Source organism: Poeciliopsis prolifica, unplaced genomic scaffold (genome assembly GCF_027474105.1).
Source record: "Poeciliopsis prolifica strain line A6 unplaced genomic scaffold, Auburn_PproV2 SCAFFOLD036, whole genome shotgun sequence".
In the NCBI taxonomy this organism is placed as follows: Eukaryota; Metazoa; Chordata; class Actinopteri; order Cyprinodontiformes; family Poeciliidae; genus Poeciliopsis; species Poeciliopsis prolifica.
The window spans coordinates 470,767-490,676 of record NW_026562411.1 but is presented as its reverse complement, the minus strand read 5'-3'; the positions used below and the strand labels follow the sequence as shown (position 1 = coordinate 490,676).

Here is a 19,910-nt window from a genome sequence, read left to right as displayed (position 1 = left end):
GAGTCAAGTGCACGGCACTTATTCATAAAAATGTAGATTATTTTGTTCTGCACAGAAGCTGAGATAGGACACTTTTAATAATTAACATTATTCTAAATAAATTCTTTATTATAATGTCTCTTTATAAATGAGCCTAAAGTAATCCAGATTATTTACATAGCTCTAATTCACTATAAATGTCATCTCAAAGAAGCAAACAATTATTTTCTTCCACATTTTCTATAATCAGACAGAAATAAATTCAGTTTAATTTTATCCTAAACACAAAGCAAGACATTTAATAGCAAGTTGGTCAAAAATTATAAATCTGGCCGACTGGATCAAGATTCTGAGTTTCCAACCATTAGAATAAAAAGCATTCATCCAATCAAAAGGAAAAATCTTTTCAGGCACTGCAGATTTAAGGGTTGATGTGTAGATAATAGCTGCAGCACAGGAACCGCTCAGGTGTTTTACACCGATGCATTCTGGGTAAAGTGTTTCTCATCATGACCATCATGTTTGAATCTCTGTCCAGAATTACTTCCCTAATTTCTGGTGAAGATGTTTACTGGCAGCATTAATCTGATTTCTGTATCATTTAGTTGTTTTGACTAATTAATCCTTGTACATCTAAAACATGGACATGATTACATTGTAGCACAACAAAATACATTTTATTGTCTCTTAATAATAAAATAGCTAATTATTTAAATATTTTACCATTTCTGAGTAGATTTTTATCTTTTGTTATTCTGGGCATTTCTAGTTTTTATGTAGTCAAAAGATGAGATTCACCTGAAAAACAAAGTCAAACTTATTTTAAACTGTAGCAAAAGCATAAGTGTAAATAATATCTTCTGTTTTTTGGTTTGAGTCAAAACAGAAATGTAAACAACAGCAAAGACTTGGATACGCTCCCTGTTTCACCTCATATGTTCTGAGTCTTTGCTACATGTTTGTTTCCTTTTAGCGGAAGATCTGCCTCAATCCAAAAAGGCTGACATAGTTTTCCTCATGGATGGATCCATCAACCTGGGCCAGAGCAACTTCAACGACGTCAGGGACTTCATCATGAATCTTATTGATCTGTTCTACAGCGAGAGAGACAACCTGCGAATCGGCCTTGCGCAGTATGCCACAGATGTGAGCGACGCCTTTTTCCTCAACACCTATAGCAACAGGGACGACGTCATCGAAGCTATCGGCAAGATAGAATACAAAGGCGGACGCAGAATCATGACCGGCGACGCCATTCGCCACGTGCAAGACGTCCATTTTACCAAGCAGAGAGGCAGCAGGAAAGATGAAGGTACCCCTCAGATCCTCATGCTCGTCACAGGAGGTCGCTCACAGGATGACGGGAAGACGGCCGCGCTGGGCCTGAAGAAGAGAGGCGTAAGGATCTTTGCTGTTGGAGTGGGCGACATTCAGGATGAGCTGGAAAACCTTGCGAGTCAGTCGTCCACCGCGGCCCGAGCTCAGACCTTCCAGGAGCTGTCAGAGCTGAATGAACAAATCCTGGAGGCTTTGGACGATGAAGTGAAGGGGAAACCTTGCATTGATACACAACAAGCAGCAAAACGTGAGAGAAAATTATTTTGGCTTCCATAACTAACTTTACTTTATAGAGCTGTTAAACCTAAAATTTGCTTTTCAGATTAGAATTTCAATGTTTTTGATAAAGTATCTAAAGTACAATAATGTTGTTTTACAGCCTGCAATGTTGAGGTGGTAGTTGGCTTTGATGTGTCTGGTCAGAACATCTTCAGCACTCAAAGTAACATTCAGAGCAAGATGAACGCCATCCTGCAAAGAATTTCCAAAATGGCCCCCATCAGTTGCTCTGGAGGGCAGAACCCCTCCATTCAGGTGGGCATATTGGCCTTGGACTCTGCCTCCAAGCCGGTCCAGATCGACTTCCAGGTCAACCCTGATGAGCTGATGGAGGCCTTCAGAGGCCTGCGGAGTCAGGGCCCCTTCTTCCTGAACGCTCAGACCATCCAAGCCTACATGAACCGGTTCCGAAGCAGACAATCCGACACCATCAAGGTTGGTTCCTCAAACACTTGGAAATGACTTGCAGAGTTGTTTGTTGTTAAATCAAAAACTGATCATTGTTTCCACTTTGAACCTAAAGGTCATCATCCACCTGACGGACGGTCTCGATGCTCCATACCCTGAAATGAAGAGACGAGTTGAGGAGCTTCGTCAGTCGGGTGCGGAGATCTCACAGGAGACAGCCTGACTACCATCCAACCATTTTTTAACAGGATGTTTCTGTACAACCTCAATCAGGAGTGAACAGTTTCATTCTGGTGGGGCTGGAGCGGGTGGAGCAGTTTGAAGAGGCGTTGCTGTTGGAATTTGGCCGCGGCTTTCGATACACAAGGCCCTTAAAACTCAACGTTATGGACCTGGACTATGAACTCCTGGAGGAACTGGTGAGTACAGATAAAACCCAACCATCGTCTTTTCTGGAGGTTAATTTTCCTTAGAGGTCTTGAAAAATACTTTTCTTCCCCTCCTTAGGACAACATTGCAGAGAGGGAGTGCTGTGGCGTTCCATGCAAATGTACTGGGAACCGAGGAGACCGAGGGGGCGTGGGCCTGCCCGGGATCAAGGTACCTTAACTGGACAACGGCATATTTCTGTAACCATGGGTTAGCTTCCTAACACTTTCATTGCTCTGCTGCAGGGAAGTCCAGGATTACCAGGAAGCCCTGGACATCCTGGTGACGAGGGTGGACCAGTGAGTCCAAATGTCTTCTTCCATCAGACACCTGTTACATCTTTAATGTTTGTGTATTCAGTTTCCATTTCTTCTAATCCCAGGGAGAAAGAGGTCCGCCGGGTGTCAACGGTACTCAGGGCTTCCAGGGATGTCCTGGACAGAGAGGTGTCAAGGTCATTGGAATAATTTTTTCACCTTTCGGCTGAATAAAGGGATACGTTTTAATTAAATTACTGCAACAGTGATTCAAATCTACAAATTTTCTTTCCAGGGAGCTCGTGGGTTCTCAGGAGAAAAGGTGAGTGTAACCTTCCTAAGTAATAAAAAACATGTGATATAATATATTCATCTCTCTAAGCATGTAATTTTGCTTTAGGGTGAATTAGGAGAACTTGGACTTGATGGCATCAATGGAGAAGAAGTGAGGTTTTTTTCTGACATAATGAATCAGTTGCATTATGTCGTGTTTTCAGTTCTCTGTTTTTCTCTCAATGCTTGGCTTAATGGTGTTTAACATCTTTGCAGGGGAAAAGTGGAGTTGCTGGACCTCCAGGTGACAGAGGAAACCCTGGCAGGAGAGTAAGAAACATCACACATTTTCATTTGTTTCCTCTGATGCATTTAAAAAATGGCTAAAAAAAACATTGTTTGATTATTTTTAGGGTGCTAAAGGAGCCAAAGGTCAAGCAGGCGACATCGGACAAATGGGAATCAGAGGAGACCCTGTGCGTATTATAACATTTAGCTTTGTTTGAATAACTCCTGGGGAATGAAACTGTCTCATGTCCTCACCTTGTCTGCAAACTACTCTAGCGTCCTCCCACAGTCCAAAACACAAATGTCAGATTAATTGGTCACTTCTAACCCCCAACTACAGCCATGTTTCCATTGACTTTTCTTCATCCACATTTTGAGGAATTGGACGAGAAAAGGTCGGAGACGGCAAAACTCCAAAAAACTTTGTCAGTTTTGTAAAGGAGTTTTTGGGCCCAACCCAAAGAAACCCTTAAAGATAAATAAAAGCACATTTACAGAATGAGGCACTTTTCCTCCTGACGGTCCGGTCGACCCGGTTCTACTAGAACCAGAACTCCATCATCTGCTCCACCTCCAGCTGCTGTGGTTCTGAGTCCAACCAGCCTGTTCCCCTGGCCTGTGGGGGCGCTGCACCAACAACCACTGCAGGAAACGACACTAAAACCTCTGAAGCAACTTCCTGTTTCACCAGATGAACCAAGATGGAGGCGTCAGAGTTTAGTGATTTCTCTTTAGTCTTGGGCTGAAGACCAGGAGCCATTGCTGCTGCTAGCGCTAGGCTAACATGTTAGCTTAGGTTTGATTTACCCAGAATGCCCTGCACTGTAGTCCACTTTCTGCTTTTGGAGCGATCTCTGGTCCGCTTGGTGATCACATTCAAACTGAGCCCAGACCTGGAGGACCAGAGGTCAGAGGTCGACCAGCATCAACACCTCATCAACTGAACAGAACTTTGACTAGGCAAGTAGACTGGAGTCGGGTTCTGACAGTGAATATTTACCTCACATGACCCATCGGCTGCTTTCCAGTTCGGCCTTCGATAGAATTGCATTTCTACGTGTCCAGACAACACGTACCGTTGCCAACACCAGTTGACAGAGCAGTGGATGAAACCTCGCCTCATCAGCAAAACTATCCCAAGTCTTCTGGAAACTCGGCTGGTGGATGTTTAGCTGTTTGTCTTCTTCTCTGTGTCAACTGGAAATGGAACTTGTTGTTCTCTGAATGCCAGACATTTGGGTGGAAGGAAAATGTCTCTGGTTCTGTTCTTGGGTTCTTTTTAAACTAAAGAGAGAGTAATCATATTCCACTGATATTTTTTTTATCAACATGGTCTTTACTTAGTTTTCTTAACATTAAGTGGAGGTAAAACTCAGGGAATTGTGTCTGTTCTTTAGGGGACGAGGGGACGAGATAACAACAGTCCAGGACCTAAAGGAGAGCGCGGTGATATTGGACCGCCGGTACAGCCTAATCTTTTTCTGTACCGTTGATGTTGATGTAATTATGGTGACAGAGATATCTGTTCCCGAATGACAGGGAGTTCCTGGTGAAGATGGGTTGAAAGGAACTCCTGGCGATCGTGGTAGACGGGTAAATAACTCATTTAATCACTTACAAAGTTCTCAGGCTTCTTGTGAACCTAGACTTAAGTGTATCCTATGCTTTTTAAGGGACTTGATGGCAGAAGAGGTCAGCCAGGACGGCCGGTAAGTTCCTCTGTGAAGAATCGCATCCCAATGTCTGAGTAACTCTGGTAGTAATGTGCTGCTCATCTAAAGGGAAACCGCGGGCTTCCTGGAGACAGAGGCCAGGCCGGACAGCCTGGGATCGCAGGCTCCAGAGTGAGTTTAGTCCTTTCACTTCCATCACATTTCACAATTTCCTTGTTTTCATTGGATCCCAGCAAATCCAAACAAACTTGTGTGTGACTATAGCTGACTTCATTCATTAGCTGATAAGATGAATGAACAACGTAAAGACTTGCCCTGTCTTTTCCCAGGGTGCAGCTGGACCAGTCGGTACACGAGGACCCAAAGGGGAAGATGGGAACCCAGGACCCAGAGTAAGCCAACCAAACTCAGCTCTTCTGTGCCTGAGGTCGTGTTGGACACCTAACCCAAAATGTCCCGACGTTTCACCGTTTAGGGTCCTGGAGGTAATCCTGGTCCAAACGGAGAAAACGGAAGAAGAGGACCTCTGGGTCGCAAGGTAGGGAGTGAATGCGACGAGTGTCAAGTTTCATTTTGAGACTGTTTGGAGAACCAAGCTGCTTCACACGACGGCACACAGAGAGGCTGAGCTCCAGCCGCATGAGCCTGATTAAATCTGTGGAAGCGAACCTTACAGCCCACAGAAACACTCCCCTCATGATTCATTACTCTGGCATTTTCTCAAAAAATACTCCTATCCTCATTCCCTGTGTCTGGTTCTCATGCTCTCTTGTAGGGAGAACCGGGAGAACCGGGACCCAAGGGTGTGATTGGACCGGTTGGCCCCCACGGAGAGCCTGTGAGGATGAAATCTTAACTTCTTTCACAGAAACATATTTATTATGCGCACATTTTAATTATTTTCTCTTTTCATGCTTTCAGCAGTTCAGAAATTTTTATTGCTTGACCTCTTAAAACTCGCAGCCGTGAAACTGCCAGTCATTTGTGTTTCCAGCTGCGGATCATGGAGCTTCTTTAGAAACGTAGCGTTAGCTGCTACATGTTTAGCATTGAGATGCTATTTTAAGCTAGCACAGCTTTGCTGACAGGCTAACTGCTAGATCAGTTTAGAAGCAGAAATTAACCCCTGGTGGGCCGAGCCGCTACTTCGTGTTTGCATCAGAAACACATGAATGAGTAAAAGATGCAAAAATTGTGTTTGGATCTTTTTTAATGCATTCAAATCAATGAAATTTGTCGAAATTAATGTGCAAAAGTCTTAGCCATATATTTTTGTAACTATTGCGACCCCCGTGTGACAGACATGCACAGTAACATGATTATGATGCATATTTATTTCCTGTGACAAATAGAAAAAATCTTTTTTTTCACTCTTTGCAAATTATTTTCAAACAACTTCATCTTGAAAGGTTTACGGAAATATGAAAACTGTGACTAAGAGATCATACTTAAAGGAATTTAACACTTTAAAGATCAATATGTTTACATAACTCCCCTTAAAAAACTGTTATTAAAGATCAACAAACAGTTTGGAAAGCATCAAGCAAACAGGCAAACTATTTTTAAGGATAAAAATATTTTCAATTGCATCTTTTGTCATTTAAAATCATGACATTTCTTTTTTATAAATATATAGTAAATATAAGGTATTTTCATTGACATAAAACTGAAGAGGCTTGAAAACAAGGAAACCAGAAAGCCTCTGTGTTTCAAGGTCACAGCAGTTTGTTTCTATTTTCTGTTCAGGGTCAAGATGGCAGAGATGGAATCGGTTCGAAGGGAGAAAAAGGAAGGAAGGCAAGTGATTGTTCAGGACACAACATGTTTGATGGTTCTAGTTCTGGTTCTGGTCGACATTTTGATCAATTGATTTTATGTGTTTGGCTACTCACTGCTTCATGGTGACGTAAGTGTAATTATTTCATACCATCTGCTCTTCTTTAAAGGGTGATGATGGTTTCCCAGGATTCCCGGGACTCAAGGTCAGCCGAGGTCACGTTTCCAGGTCACGTTTCCGGGTCACACTCTGGATCGTTTGCAGGATGTCTGATGAGTTTGATGGTTTCAGGGTGCAGCCGGAGACCCTGGACCCCGTGGAGGACCCGGACCCAGAGGGAACCGTGGACAAAGAGTACCTTCACATTCCTTTTCTATTTTGCACTAAGAAATCTTTGCAGCAGTGGAAGGAAATCACCTTGCACACATCCTGACTTCATGCCGACTCGTTCCAGGGCGTCTCCGGGGATGTTGGATCACCTGGACAGAAGGGAGAAGTTGGATATCCTGGACCCTATGTGAGCATTTTAAACCCCTAAACTTCCCAAAAATCTAATGACATCATCCAGATGTCAAATCTTACAGCATTGCCGTCTCATGGGACCAGTTGGATGCTTTAGGGCGTTTCGCCTTCACACTGCTTGATGCCCATTGTTGATTTATATTCCAGGTGATTTGAATGCTATAGCAAAGAGGAAATTTAGAAAAAGTTCAGAAAAAACTATCTCAGTCCTCCTCAATATTCAGCAAGAGTAGCATAAATAGATATTTTATATGGTGCCACAAACAGGGCAGCATCAGCACTGTAAACTTTGACCTGGATTTTGAATGTGGCACTGTCTTTATCTCAAGGTGAAGTATTGTTAACGTCATCATTTCAAGATGTGTTGACATGAATCAATAAAAATATTTAAATCAGAGGGAGCTTCAACCATAAAGCAAAGGAGCAGCCAATGTTTAGTTTGAAAATGTCAGAACCCTAACCCCAACAGTAACATGATCACCATCGGCTTAGGCTAACCATGATGCTAACCGTGATGCTAACCATGTAGCGCATCAAGGTTATCTCAGGGCAAATTCTGCTTTATTCTCACCAAAGTGCACCACAGCACATGGTCACAAGTTGGGTTTGACAACAGCAGGTAATAAGGAGCTTCACAATGAATACCTGTGGATGCTAACGTTAGCGTCCTGTGTCGGTGCCGTGTCACTATCTGCTTACGTCACACCAGCCAAGTTTTAGACTTGAGAATACAGGAAAACTGAATTTATAAAGAAATTAACTCAACAACGACCAGTTGTTTAACAGTGATGGTCTGTTGTTGAGTTAATTTCTTTATAAATTCAGTTTTCCTGTCTCTCCTGGGGAATATGCCAAAGTTCTTGGATCTACAAAGATGTGATTCAGACAGAAGCCGAGAGTCGATTATCAGTCTCCAGTTCGATCTGCCAAACATTCTCCTGTTGGCAGAATGTCTTATTGTTTCCTCCTCACAATAATAAGTGGATCAGATCCCTGTTTCTGGAGGTCGTGACCTCTGTTCCTGAACATCATTGAAATGTCTTTCGTATCACTTTGTCCTGGAAATTAATCTGGCTGCTCAATAATCACTTTCTTCTCACTAACAAGGTAAAAGAAGTTTCTTTTAAAGTCGTTCCCAGAATCTTCCCCGTTAAAGTTTATCTAAAGAAATTCAACTCTAACATTGATGTGAAGTAATGTGACGTTTGCCCAGAATCATTTGTTCTGGTTTTGTCCTCGTTCTAAAGTATTTTGGAAACATTTTTGTAACTTTATTGATTCCAAAATATCAGCAGGATTTCAGTTATATTGGAAAAATGTCTTGTTCATATTTCAACAAAATGGAGGAACGAATGTGAAAAGTTTCCTTATCAATTTAATAATTATTAAGGCTAAATTTCACCCATAAATGCACATATTTGAAGAAAAAAACAAACTTAAACATTATTTATTAACAATTCGATCCTCAACCAACCAAAGAGCAAAATCAACAATATGTTCTTGAATCAACTTGGACTTTTATCTTTATGCTTTATCTGATGCTCCCCCTGGTCAAGTATTATTATTGTCTTATTGTGTTATGTTCACAATACAATTGTATTGTTGTTCATTGGACTAAATAAAGTTAAAAAATGTCGTCATGACGCGACTGTCAAGGCGAGAGAGACGTAGGAGCCAAGCGGAGAGAAAACGGGACAGCTGATATGCAGATAAGATTTATTACAATGAAACTTAAACTCTTAGATTTTGGCAAACTGACTGGCGGACATGTTGGATCAAAGCAGCTCAACATTCTTCATTTGAACACACAAGGCGTTTTGGTTCTCTTAAAATTGCTACTTTATTCATGATAATAATCAATTCTGGTTTTATATTGACTTTCTTATGGTCAATATAATAAAGTCAATTATAACACATCCCAACACATTATTGACAAATGTGTTGTCAATATAAATACACTGCTCCAAAAAATAAAGGGAACACTCAAACAACACAATATAACTGCAAGTCAATCAAACTGTCCACTTAGAAAGCAACACTGATTGACAATCAATATCACCTGCTGTTGTGCAAATGGAATAGACAACAGGTGGAAATTATTTTCATATTTATTTCATTCATTCAGTTCTAGGATGTGTCATTTGAGTGTTGCCTTAATTTTTTTGAGCAGTGTAAATTAACAACACATTTTATTTGAATCAAACAAAATTAAAAACACTTAAGTTCATCAAACAAAACCATCCTCTTGTAATTTCAATGAACTAAATAATTTTAATCTGACCTAATCTGAAACACATGACCTTTTGATTTTTTGTCAACATCTTCTACAGGAAAGTTCTTATTTTTAAGAACCACTGCTTCATTATAGTTTTAGGTTTTTCCAAGAGGATGGACATTAGTTCAATTTTCCAAACTAACAAGAAACATAAACGTAAAATAAATTTTTGTGTCAGTGTTGTGGAAATTCAATGATATTATTCTATGAAAAAAACTTAAAAACTGCTAAAACCTAAATTTGTTGTGTCTATAATTAAAATGTTGATGGTTTTTTTAGCATTTTTAGCTAAAGTTCAAAGCCTTGGTTGATGGAGCAGGAGCTGCTGCTCTAATGTGGGAACATGGAGATAAAAACATTTGTGGAAATGATCCTGTTGTAAAGTCAGGTTGCGATTTGATCGACTTGTTTTTGCTTCACAGGGGGCCAAAGGACCCAGAGGACCAGGTGTTGTGGTATGTCTCCATTTCATCAAATAAATTATACCGAGCTAATAAATCAAACTTTCCTCTGCCTCTATTTAGTTCACTTTTAGTTTTCTAATCATTTCTTATCCGTTTCAGCAATGTGACCTGGTCAAGAAGATCAGAGATAACTGTCGTAAGTTTTCTTCGTTTTTTTTACCTCTGCATGCGTTTTTGTTCTTTACAGTCAGTTTCTCACTCTTTTCTTTTCTCTCCCAGCTTGCTGTTATGGTGAGTATAGAGGATTGCTGAATTGCAGGAAATGAGTCAGGCGGCGTGTTTCTCCAGAGAAACGGGTGTCTTTGGTTTTAGGTAAGCAGGAATGTCCGCTGTACCCCACCGAGCTGGCCTTCGCATTGGACGTCTCGCAGGGCGTGGACCGCCAGGTCTTCAACAACATGCGGGACACGGCCGCCCTCCTGGTCAGGAACATCACCATCGCCGAGAGCAACTGTCCGAGAGGAGCTCGCGTCGCTCTCACCTTGTACAACAACGAGGTGATCACCGAGTTCCGGTTCGCCGACTCCATGAAGAAGCGATCGCTGGTGGAACACATCGAGGTGCTGCAGAAACCGCGGTCCAGTAAGGAGGCCAGTCTGGACACGGCCATGAGCTTCGTGGCCCAGAACACCTTCAAGAGAGTACGCAGCGGTTTCCTGATGAGGAAGGTCGCAGTCTTCTTCGTTGGTCATCGTGTCAGGCAGACCCAGAGAATCACCAACGCCGCCCTTCGTCTTCACGATGCCGGAATCGCCACGCTACTGTTGGTGAACAGCGAGAGCAGAGAGCTGAGCCGGGCCGTTCAGGTACGACCCAGCCAGAAAAATGATGGGCGGTCCTGTGAAAGCAGCTCATCTCAGTCATTCTCCTTTAAACCAGGTCAACAACACGGCGCTGGCCCAGGTCATCGTCCTTCCCTCCCCAGGAAGCTCCCAGTACAAGTCGGTCTTCCAAAAGATCTTGAGCTGCCACGTCTGCTATGGTGAGACGCTTCCGGCTCAGAGTTAAACTGGGACGCAAAATACATGTTCACTGCATTTTATTTGGGAGAAAAACTTTTGACATAAAGTATTTGATTATTTATATGCACAGGAAATTACATGGAAATGAAAGAGATTAGCTTTTTATTTCATCCATTAATTTCTTAGTGACCATTTTGGAGAAAAATGTCAAAGCGTCAGAAAATTGTTCAAAGATGTGGCCTCTTCATTTTTAAGTAAATTTTGTGAAAAGAAAATGTAGAAACAAAGAAGAGTTAGGTGGTGCTAAAGTTGGAGATGAAACCTCAGTTCAAACCCATCCGGCGTGATGTTGGCTCGCGCCGGGTTCGTTTGGTGGTCCAGTCAGAAAGCAAACCTGGACAGGAATCCAAAATGCTGAAGACAAATCAACAGACATTTTCTGTTAAATATACTCCATTAGCTGTGGGCAATGTTTGTTTGATCTGAACCATCTGGAGTGAAATCCTTTGTGTTGCTCCAATCACACTGTAAAACCAAATCTGTTATATCTGCAATGTTTAATTGCTCTCTCCTGCTTTGAAAACAAAAGTTTGAATGGTGCCGTGTGAGCCAGCGTTTCTAATTAATGTTTCACACTCACAACCTCGAGATTCATCCGTCTCATCAGAGCAGATCCCTGACCAGTCTGCATATCGGTCAGATTGATTCAGACATTTCCTCCAGCCAGACTGAAACAACAGAGTTGTGTTTAGTTTGATGTATCTACATCATTAGTAATAATACTTTGTCTTTTCTAGATTCCTGCTCTCCAGACCAGCTTTGTGACTATCTGCCTCCGTCAGCCAGCCGCGATCGGCGATCTCTGACGTCTGACGTGGACATCGACATGGCGTTCGTCATAGACAGCTCCGAGTCGACCTTCCCGTCCTTTTTCATCGAGATCAAACGATACATCGCTCACATCGTAGAGGCTCTACACGTGTCTTCGGATCCCACCGCCTCTGTCCATCACGCCCGAGTGTCTGTCGTTCAACAGGCTCCCTACGAGTTCATCCACAACCGGACCGGCCAACCCATTCGCGTGGACCTGGGCCTGACCGATCACGCCTCGGCTCAGGCCGTCGTCCGGTTCCTGCTGGACAAGACGGAGCAGCTGGAGGGCGGCCGCGCCCTGCCGGCGGCCATCGAGGCCACCGTGGATCAGGTGTTTGAGAAGGCGCCGCTGCAGCGCGACAGGAAGGTGATCGTGCTGTTTGTGACCGGCAGCGTGGAGGCGGACGAGGAGCAGCTGGTCCGCATCGCCAACGAGGTCAAATGCAGAGGATACTTCCTGGTGATCTTCGGCGTGGGCGAGTCGGTGGGGCCCAGGGACGCTCACGTCCTGTCACGCATGGCGAGCGAGCCCTCTGATGTCTTCTTCAAACGCCTCGACCTCATTTCCCACTTTTATGACAAACACATCCAGACGTTTGGCCAACTGTTTGCTAAGTATATCAGCTGTGAGTCCATCCGATTTTCCTCGGCAGCTTGTTTCACAATCCTTCTCCAGCACGAAATTCATGACATCTTCTCTGCTTTGTAGTTGAAAACCGACCTGAACAATCTAAAAACTGTCAGTGGACGCAGAGCGACCAGCCGCTGAAGACCCCTCTGCCACCTTCCCCCCACCAAGAGTGAGCCAGAAAATCTCTGCATTAGTTCCCAGCGTTAGCCTGTCTTTAATCGCCGTTTTCACCAATGTTTATTCCCTAGGAAACACCAGAAGCATCATGACGGCCACCAAACAGTTCATGAAAGAAAACCTCATAGTAAGACGCACAAACTTCATATTTACTGATATTTCTTTTAATTATCCAAGATGGCCGCCGTGGTTGTCATGGAAAATGAGTTTTTACACTAAAATCGCCAATTGGATGAATGTGTTTTATGTCAAATTAAACACATTTTGAACCATAGATGATATATATTTTCTCGACTTTGTGTTTCCATTTTTCAAAATGGTTGACAGGGTTGTAACGGAGGATTTATTTTTGCACTAAAATTGGCAGTAGCTTCTGCCAGTACCAAAATCTAATCAAAAAGTTAGCTTCACTTAACACTGATTTACTAAATATTAGCTCTGCTATCGCTAAGCCGCTAAACATATAAAAACATGAGCAGAAATTGTCAGAAGCAAATGCTAAACCACAAAATACAAAAGAATTAGTAACACATGAAAAATTAGTCAAAGCTAATGGTAACATTAAGATGTCGGTTTCTCCTTCCAGATATGAGACTCGCGAACAGTAAAGTCCTCAGTTTCTGATTCTGCCGCATTTTTTTATTTTAAAGTTGTACGAATATGTTGACCAAAGTCCGGGTTTTGAAAATTGGAAGCATTTTATGACAATAATTTGTTTAAAAGGCGGCTGTCATGAAACTCAAGTAGCTGATGAAAACATGAAAACATCCAACCTGAGAGGTCAGCATGTTAGCATGGGGTTAGCATGCTAATTTTAAAGCTTGTTTCCACACTTACATTTTTATAGTGAAATGTTGCACTACTAGTACTTGTATCAGCATTGAACCTTTTTGTATTTGTATCCTAATGTAAAAAACAAGGTAGATTTCCTTTATTCTGACGTTTTGTTTCCACCCTCCAGACGCTGATGAGCTACACGTCTCCAACGTCACCGCCAGCAGCTTCACGCTGCGCTGGAGAAACCCCGAAACCAAACTGCCGGTCTACTTTGAGGTGGTGGTGACCCGACTGATGGACCACAGCCTGGTGGTGAAGACCAACGTTTCAGGCTCAGAGATTGCCGTGTTCAACGTGGAAAGCTCTCAAACGTATCACGCTGTAGTCACGGCGTACACAGCAGAGGGGCGGGCCGTCTCCACCCGGAAGGGCATCGTCTCAACCAGTAAGTTCAACAAACACACACTACCGACTGCTCACACACATTTCTTTGTTAGGGCCGGGACTAATTTTGATTCGTTAGCTATAGTTTTGATGCATTAAAATTTTCATTTTGTATAACTTTTGTATTTGCACATTTCTGGTCCATTTATAAGTCTGATGCATCAGCGACATCCGCAAACAAACGCCACAATGAGGAAGCTGCTTCTCTTGTTCCACTGGGGGATCATTTTGTTTCAAAGAAACAATCTGACATTTGACTAACCTAAATAACAAATTAAAGACATTTATTCTATAACTCAGCTGCAAAAAGAAGATTATGAGTTGACGGTCCGGTCGACCCGGTTCTTCTGGAACCAGAATTTCTGCTCCACCTCCAGCTGCTGTGGTTCTGAGTCCAACCAGCCTGCTCCCCTCCTGGCCTGTGGGGGCGCTGGACCAAGAACCACTGCAGGAAACGACACTAAAACCTCTGAAGACGCTAAGAGCAACTTCCTGTTTCACCAGATGAACCAAGATGGAGGCGTCAGAGTTTAGTGATTTCTCTTTAGTCTTTGGCTGAAGACCACGAGCCATTTCTGCTTCTAGCGCTAGGCTAGCATGTTAGCTTAGGTTGGATTTACCCAGAATGCACTGCGCTGTAGTCCACTTCCTGCTTTTGGAGCGCTCTCTGGTCTGCTTGGCGTTCACATTCAAACTGAACCCAGACCTGGAGGACCAGAGGTCAGAGGTCAATTAGTGTTCACACCTCACCAACTGAACCAGACTTTGACTAGGTTCAAAGTCCGGTCTGGTTTTAATCCACCCACTCTCCCCCCCTGATTAAAACGGACTGAACTCTGTTTATACTTATAATTTCTGCTTAGTAAATGAGATTTCTTGTCTAAAGTAATTGAATCATCAAACTAAAACTTTTATCATCTTCAAACGCTGCTTCATACCTAAAGAATCGCTTGTAAAAGAATCTTTCCTGAAGTTTCATATTAATTACCTGAAGTTTCCTAAAGTTTGTCTGTTATTGAAGCTTCATTGTAGCCTCTTTCTCCTCCCAGAAGCAGCCAGCCTTGGCAGCAGCACTGTAAAAACTACACCGCTGGACAAACCAGAGCCTGGTAAGCCGGTCTGCAGAGACAGCAGGAAAACCATCCAATGAGAACCAGTGTGAATTTAGCCAGCAGCTGCTGAGGTTCACGACCTGGACCAAAAACAGCCTCTAAATTACGAAAGAAACTAACATTTTAGCAGATGTAGTCATAACTAACTTTTCAGTTCACTTGTGAAAACTCCAAATTAATCCACTTTCATTCTCCTGTCTTCATTTTGGATAACATAGCTGCCCTGGAGATCATAGGTTCTTGTTTTTGTAGGAAAAACTTCTGAATGTCTAAAAAAACTGCTTGCATAGTAAAGTTGATTTTAACACACATTATCTTCCATGTTTTAAATTTAATCGTAACACAAACGCTTTCTCTCCCTGTCTGTCCTTCTGCACATGTGTGTGTTTCTGTTTCCCATTATTTTCATGTTGCATGTTGTAGCTAATGGCCTGGCTGACCCCTGCTCACTTGACTTTGACCCGGGAATGCCGTGCAAAGACTTTGAGGCTAAGTGGTTCTTTGACAGACAGAATGGGTTCTGTGCAGAGTTCTGGTTTGGAGGTTGTGCAGGAAATGAGAATAGGTTCGACTCAGAAGAACTTTGCTTGAAAAACTGCATGAGGTCAGGTGAGTTGCGGCCAGAGGAATGCCTTCAAAACAAAGTGACCATTTGGGTTCAACTTAAATAATTTGTCCAATATTTAAAAACTAAATATTAATTCTTGGTCAAACTTTTGTAAGTCTTTCAATAAATTATTCCTCAAGTTTTTTAATGGTGTGAATGCTGAACAAAATCAATGAACCAAATCAAATAATGTAATGCTAATCTCAAAATTAGCCTTTCAAGATAATGTTAGCACTAAGAAACATTAGCATAGCTAGCATCGGGTTAATATCACCATGTCGACGTCTTTTTCAGATTTTTAATTGAAAAAAATATTTTGTGTTTATATGCTAATTTAAGACTAGAATTTTTAAATAAATTAAAAAGTAACTTTCTGATCTTTAAATTTGAGCTTGCAGCTAGCTAACATTTAGTTATAAATCTTTAAGAGATTGTCTGAAAAGAAATATGTAATATTAAATAAATTAATAAAATATTGCCATAATAGCTCATATCACAAGCTAAAAGCACTTTAGCTACAGTAGCATTTCAGATCTCATCTTCTAATATTAAAATTTTTAATGATGTTAAAAAAATGAGCATGACTCCAGGGACCAACGTTGAGCTTTCACTGAATATAAAACAAATACAAATAGCCAATAACCGCAAGTTATTTCTACTAATACAAACAATTTTAGGTATACTTTAACCTAAATGAAAGAAATTTAAGAACATGAATTATTTATAAAATAGCCCTTTTTAATCATGTTCCTCCAGTTAACAAACCAATCCATCCAAATATTAAACTAATATTTGTTGCAAAGTTTACAGAATGGGTCAAAAATATAAAAAAACTGGTTTAATATTTATTTGAAAGTATATTTTCATGATTTATGAACGGGATTCATGACATCAAGTTGCCATGTTCTACTTATCAGTCTAATTATTATGATTCACAATAAAATAAAATATACTTCTAGTTAGTTATTTTAGTCAAGAGACAGGTGATCTCAAAGGAACTGAAATAATTGGTTTAATTATGTTATGGAGTTAAACTCAGAGGAATGAAATTGTCCCCTTGAACTTAAAGCAACCAAAGTAAAGAAATAATGTTTAAGATTTCATGCATAAGGTGGGGAGACATTTTCTTGGAGGTCCAAAGTGTCCTTCAATAGATGCAGTGTTCAGAAACACCATTTTTAGAATCTGGAAGCCCAAAATGCACCGAATTCAGAGAATCACCAGCTGATGTTTTCCTGTCGCCTCTGCAGCGCCGCAGCCTGAGGAGCAGCGAGCCGAGCAGCTGGAGATTCTCCCGGCTCCTGGTGAGAACTTTCATTAACGGGATTCATTTTAAGACTAATTCATCCAAAGACAGTGAAAAACCAGAGTCCACATGACTCATCTTCTCAGGAACAAGACTGAATTACAGCTTTATCAGCCAGATTGTTTGTAAACATGTGCTCTAAAATGTTTCTGTTCTTATGACCAAACATCAGAAGCAGAAGTTAAAACGATTCATCTCCCATCGGTGGAGAGCTGGCCATGTTGCGCTGGCTGTGAAGCTGCTTTGTTTTTACTCATTTCTTCTTCACTTCCAGCTGCCATTACGTCTGTGGACATTTGTCAGCTTCCCAAAGAAGAAGGAAAATGTGCAAAGTTTGTTCTGAAGTGGCATTTTGATGCCGATAGCAGGAGCTGCAGCCGCTTCTGGTACGGCGGCTGCGACGGGAACCAGAACCGCTTTGACACATTTGAGCAGTGCATGAAGGCGTGTGGAGCCGCAGGTACGTGTCACCCGGTCCAGTCTCACCCGGTCCAGTCTCACCCGGTCCAGTCTCTGAATGAAGCATCACTCATCTGTCACTAGTGCGTACAGATGAGTGACAGAGATCAGTGTTTTATGTTACTTTAACAGTGTCATGCATACAAGATTTATGTTGCAAATATAACATTAGCTTCTATTAATATTGCTCAAACTAATAATGAGCCATTAATGGAGGCCTGGACTGTAGCCGGATACATGGGCAGACAAACATTATTTTATTTATTTTGACTGTTCATTCACATGAAACTGTTTAATATCACAAAAAAATATTTATAAAAACTGCAACCAAACTGGAAAAGTGAGAAAACTCTGTATTTATGACTTCATGTCTGCGACAAACAACAACCCGATATTTCCACATCGTGGCGTCTTTAGTTCTAATAACTTTACATTCAGGTTTTAGCTCTGCGCTACACTGCCCCCTGCTGGTTCTCATGATTAAAACATGCGGATTTCTGAAAGAGATCCCGTGTTTATGATGTTCATTTCAACAATGTTTGACAAATTCACACATTTAATGTTAAGTAAAGCACCAGACTGCGGCGCTACGTTTCCAGATAACCTGACTGGTTTCCTCCCAGCAGGGAACCCGGGGCTCCTGGCTGCAGTGAGAACATAGGAGTGGCGCCTCAACCTCGTCTGCAGAAGCAAAGGGCCGCACTGTAAGGACGTCTTGCTGAAGCAATGGTGGCAGCACTGGACTCAACACACATGAACTTTGACCCCTCAACTTCCTGAAGTAGTCTGTTTGACAACGAGATGTAAGGAAGACAGTTTGCTGCGTGAAAACTTTCATCTATTGGTGCTAAACGTCTGAGTTGAATAAATGCAGCAGTTTGTCTTGAACCATGAAGTCAAACAGGTTTTAATGTTTCTATGATCCATCTGTAATGAATCTTGAGGACTTGAGTCTCGATCCTGTGGAGTCGTGAGTTTCTTCACTGCAGCGCCGTGCGGCTCTTTACGGCCATGTTCGTCACCCAGAATCCCGCCGCTCTGATGTCCAGTTAAAGTCACGTCCAGATCCGTTTCCTGCTACTTTAACAGAATGTATCGTCGCTCTGGTTTTTGGTTTTTATGAGGTTTGCCTGTCAGTCTGTGTCTGGGGGAAATAAAATGAAGTAGACTTTGTAATAAACACGAGCGTCTGACTTTTCTTTCTGCTCAACTGTTTACCGTCAGAAGTCAAAGGAAAACTTTAAAATCTTCCAAAAAACATTTGGAAGAAGCTGTGATGAAACCAGCGCTGAATTATTACTACTGAATTAAAGTGGGCAGAGCGGAATCGTTTTTCGGAGCAGTCTGGAGCAATCTGAGGTCGCGACCTCTGGGTCTGATATTCTGGATGGCGAGCAGCTGAACTTTGGACCAAACAAACGCTGCTATGACGGAGCGAGGAGACGAGTGAAACAGCATGAGGGGAAAGCTGAGCCACTTTTCAGTTTCCAGCATAATTAGAGAATCTGTTCTCTGATTTTCTGCCTTTTGGTTTGTCTTCACTGGCACGGCCTAGTTAAAGTCACACAGACCAAATTCAGAGCCTCTCAAGCAGCAAATTATTGAATGATGCTGAACATTAAAACTGGAAGTACTTGGTGGTGAAATTGAACATAAAGTTATTTGTCTCTGTGAGATCTGATCACCATGTTGCCTTCAGTCTGCATGTTTATGCATTTAAATGGGAAACAAATGAGCCACTGGCAGCTTTTACCTGAAAATAACTTCAAATTAATCATCATGAGGAAACACATCAAATCTGGATCTGTAAAATGAGATAATTTGTTCTACAGTTATTTGAGAATAAAGTTTTAACTTTATAAAATCAGATTCTCAAAATGACTAACACCACAAGAACTAAGAGTTAAAGGACATCAGGTTAGCATTAGCATTAGCTGAGGTTCACTGTTCCCTCTTCTTAACAATGGCAGCTCAGATCAGATCTAAATTAGCTCAGCATTTAAACCAAGACGAATCCACTTGCTACAAGCTAATAGCATTTTCCCTCCAAAACGCTGGCTAAGCTAAGCTAGCATTAGCATCAGAGATGAACTCAAAATTCTTCAGGTTATTCTCATTCTGCTAAACAAATCAACTTTGTTTTCATGGCTTTGCTACTCCAGAATAAAACCAGAATATGAGAATTAAACAGTAAAATGAGGGAATAAGATCATTTTTATGGTAATATAAAAAGTCAACACAATCTCATTTTGCTTGAAACCACAATCTGGTTTTAGATTAAAGACAGAAAGATGAGAACATGAAAATCCCAGCATGATCAATAAATAAGATCAGGCACGTTGTGTTTGTCATGATGAGCCTCCAGTTCCTCGCAGCAGTTTCTCCTCTCTGAGTGACTAAACAAACTGTTGTCCAGCTGAACCACAACCAGGCAGTTTTTCCTTCCACTGCCTTTCTGGGTCAGCCTCCCATCACTTTGACAGAAGAGTTCACAGTTTATTAAACGTCATCTTATTTAACTTTGGATCATGTTCAGCAGTCTTTTGTGTGACTGAAAGCATTTGAGCTGCAGCCGCCAGCAGAACACAAAGCTGAGACTG

The 19,910-nt window shown here is 41.8% G+C and overlaps 1 protein-coding gene across 1 annotated transcript in view; it reads left to right on the top strand.

The window, feature by feature from the left end:
* The window catches only part of LOC129374375 (collagen alpha-3(VI) chain-like), a 93,571-nt gene extending 75,081 nt beyond the window's left edge, over positions 1–18,490 (top strand). Inside the window, 36 exon segments of the mRNA XM_055052751.1 lie at positions 953–1,564; positions 1,697–2,031; positions 2,120–2,198; positions 2,278–2,423; positions 2,512–2,604; positions 2,679–2,732; positions 2,816–2,887; positions 2,986–3,012; positions 3,091–3,135; positions 3,240–3,293; positions 3,377–3,439; positions 4,649–4,714; positions 4,791–4,844; positions 4,925–4,960; positions 5,033–5,095; positions 5,254–5,316; positions 5,400–5,462; positions 5,700–5,762; positions 6,671–6,721; positions 6,871–6,906; positions 6,993–7,055; positions 7,156–7,218; positions 9,921–9,953; positions 10,062–10,098; positions 10,182–10,193; positions 10,275–10,768; positions 10,842–10,944; positions 11,722–12,423; positions 12,507–12,597; positions 12,677–12,732; positions 13,567–13,827; positions 14,876–14,935; positions 15,362–15,547; positions 16,796–16,849; positions 17,126–17,311; positions 17,937–18,490. Coding sequence (XP_054908726.1) covers positions 953–1,564; positions 1,697–2,031; positions 2,120–2,198; positions 2,278–2,423; positions 2,512–2,604; positions 2,679–2,732; positions 2,816–2,887; positions 2,986–3,012; positions 3,091–3,135; positions 3,240–3,293; positions 3,377–3,439; positions 4,649–4,714; positions 4,791–4,844; positions 4,925–4,960; positions 5,033–5,095; positions 5,254–5,316; positions 5,400–5,462; positions 5,700–5,762; positions 6,671–6,721; positions 6,871–6,906; positions 6,993–7,055; positions 7,156–7,218; positions 9,921–9,953; positions 10,062–10,098; positions 10,182–10,193; positions 10,275–10,768; positions 10,842–10,944; positions 11,722–12,423; positions 12,507–12,597; positions 12,677–12,732; positions 13,567–13,827; positions 14,876–14,935; positions 15,362–15,547; positions 16,796–16,849; positions 17,126–17,311; positions 17,937–17,971 — 4,511 coding nt within the window. The 3' untranslated portion in view covers positions 17,972–18,490.
* Positions 18,491–19,910: the final 1,420 nt, after the last annotated feature.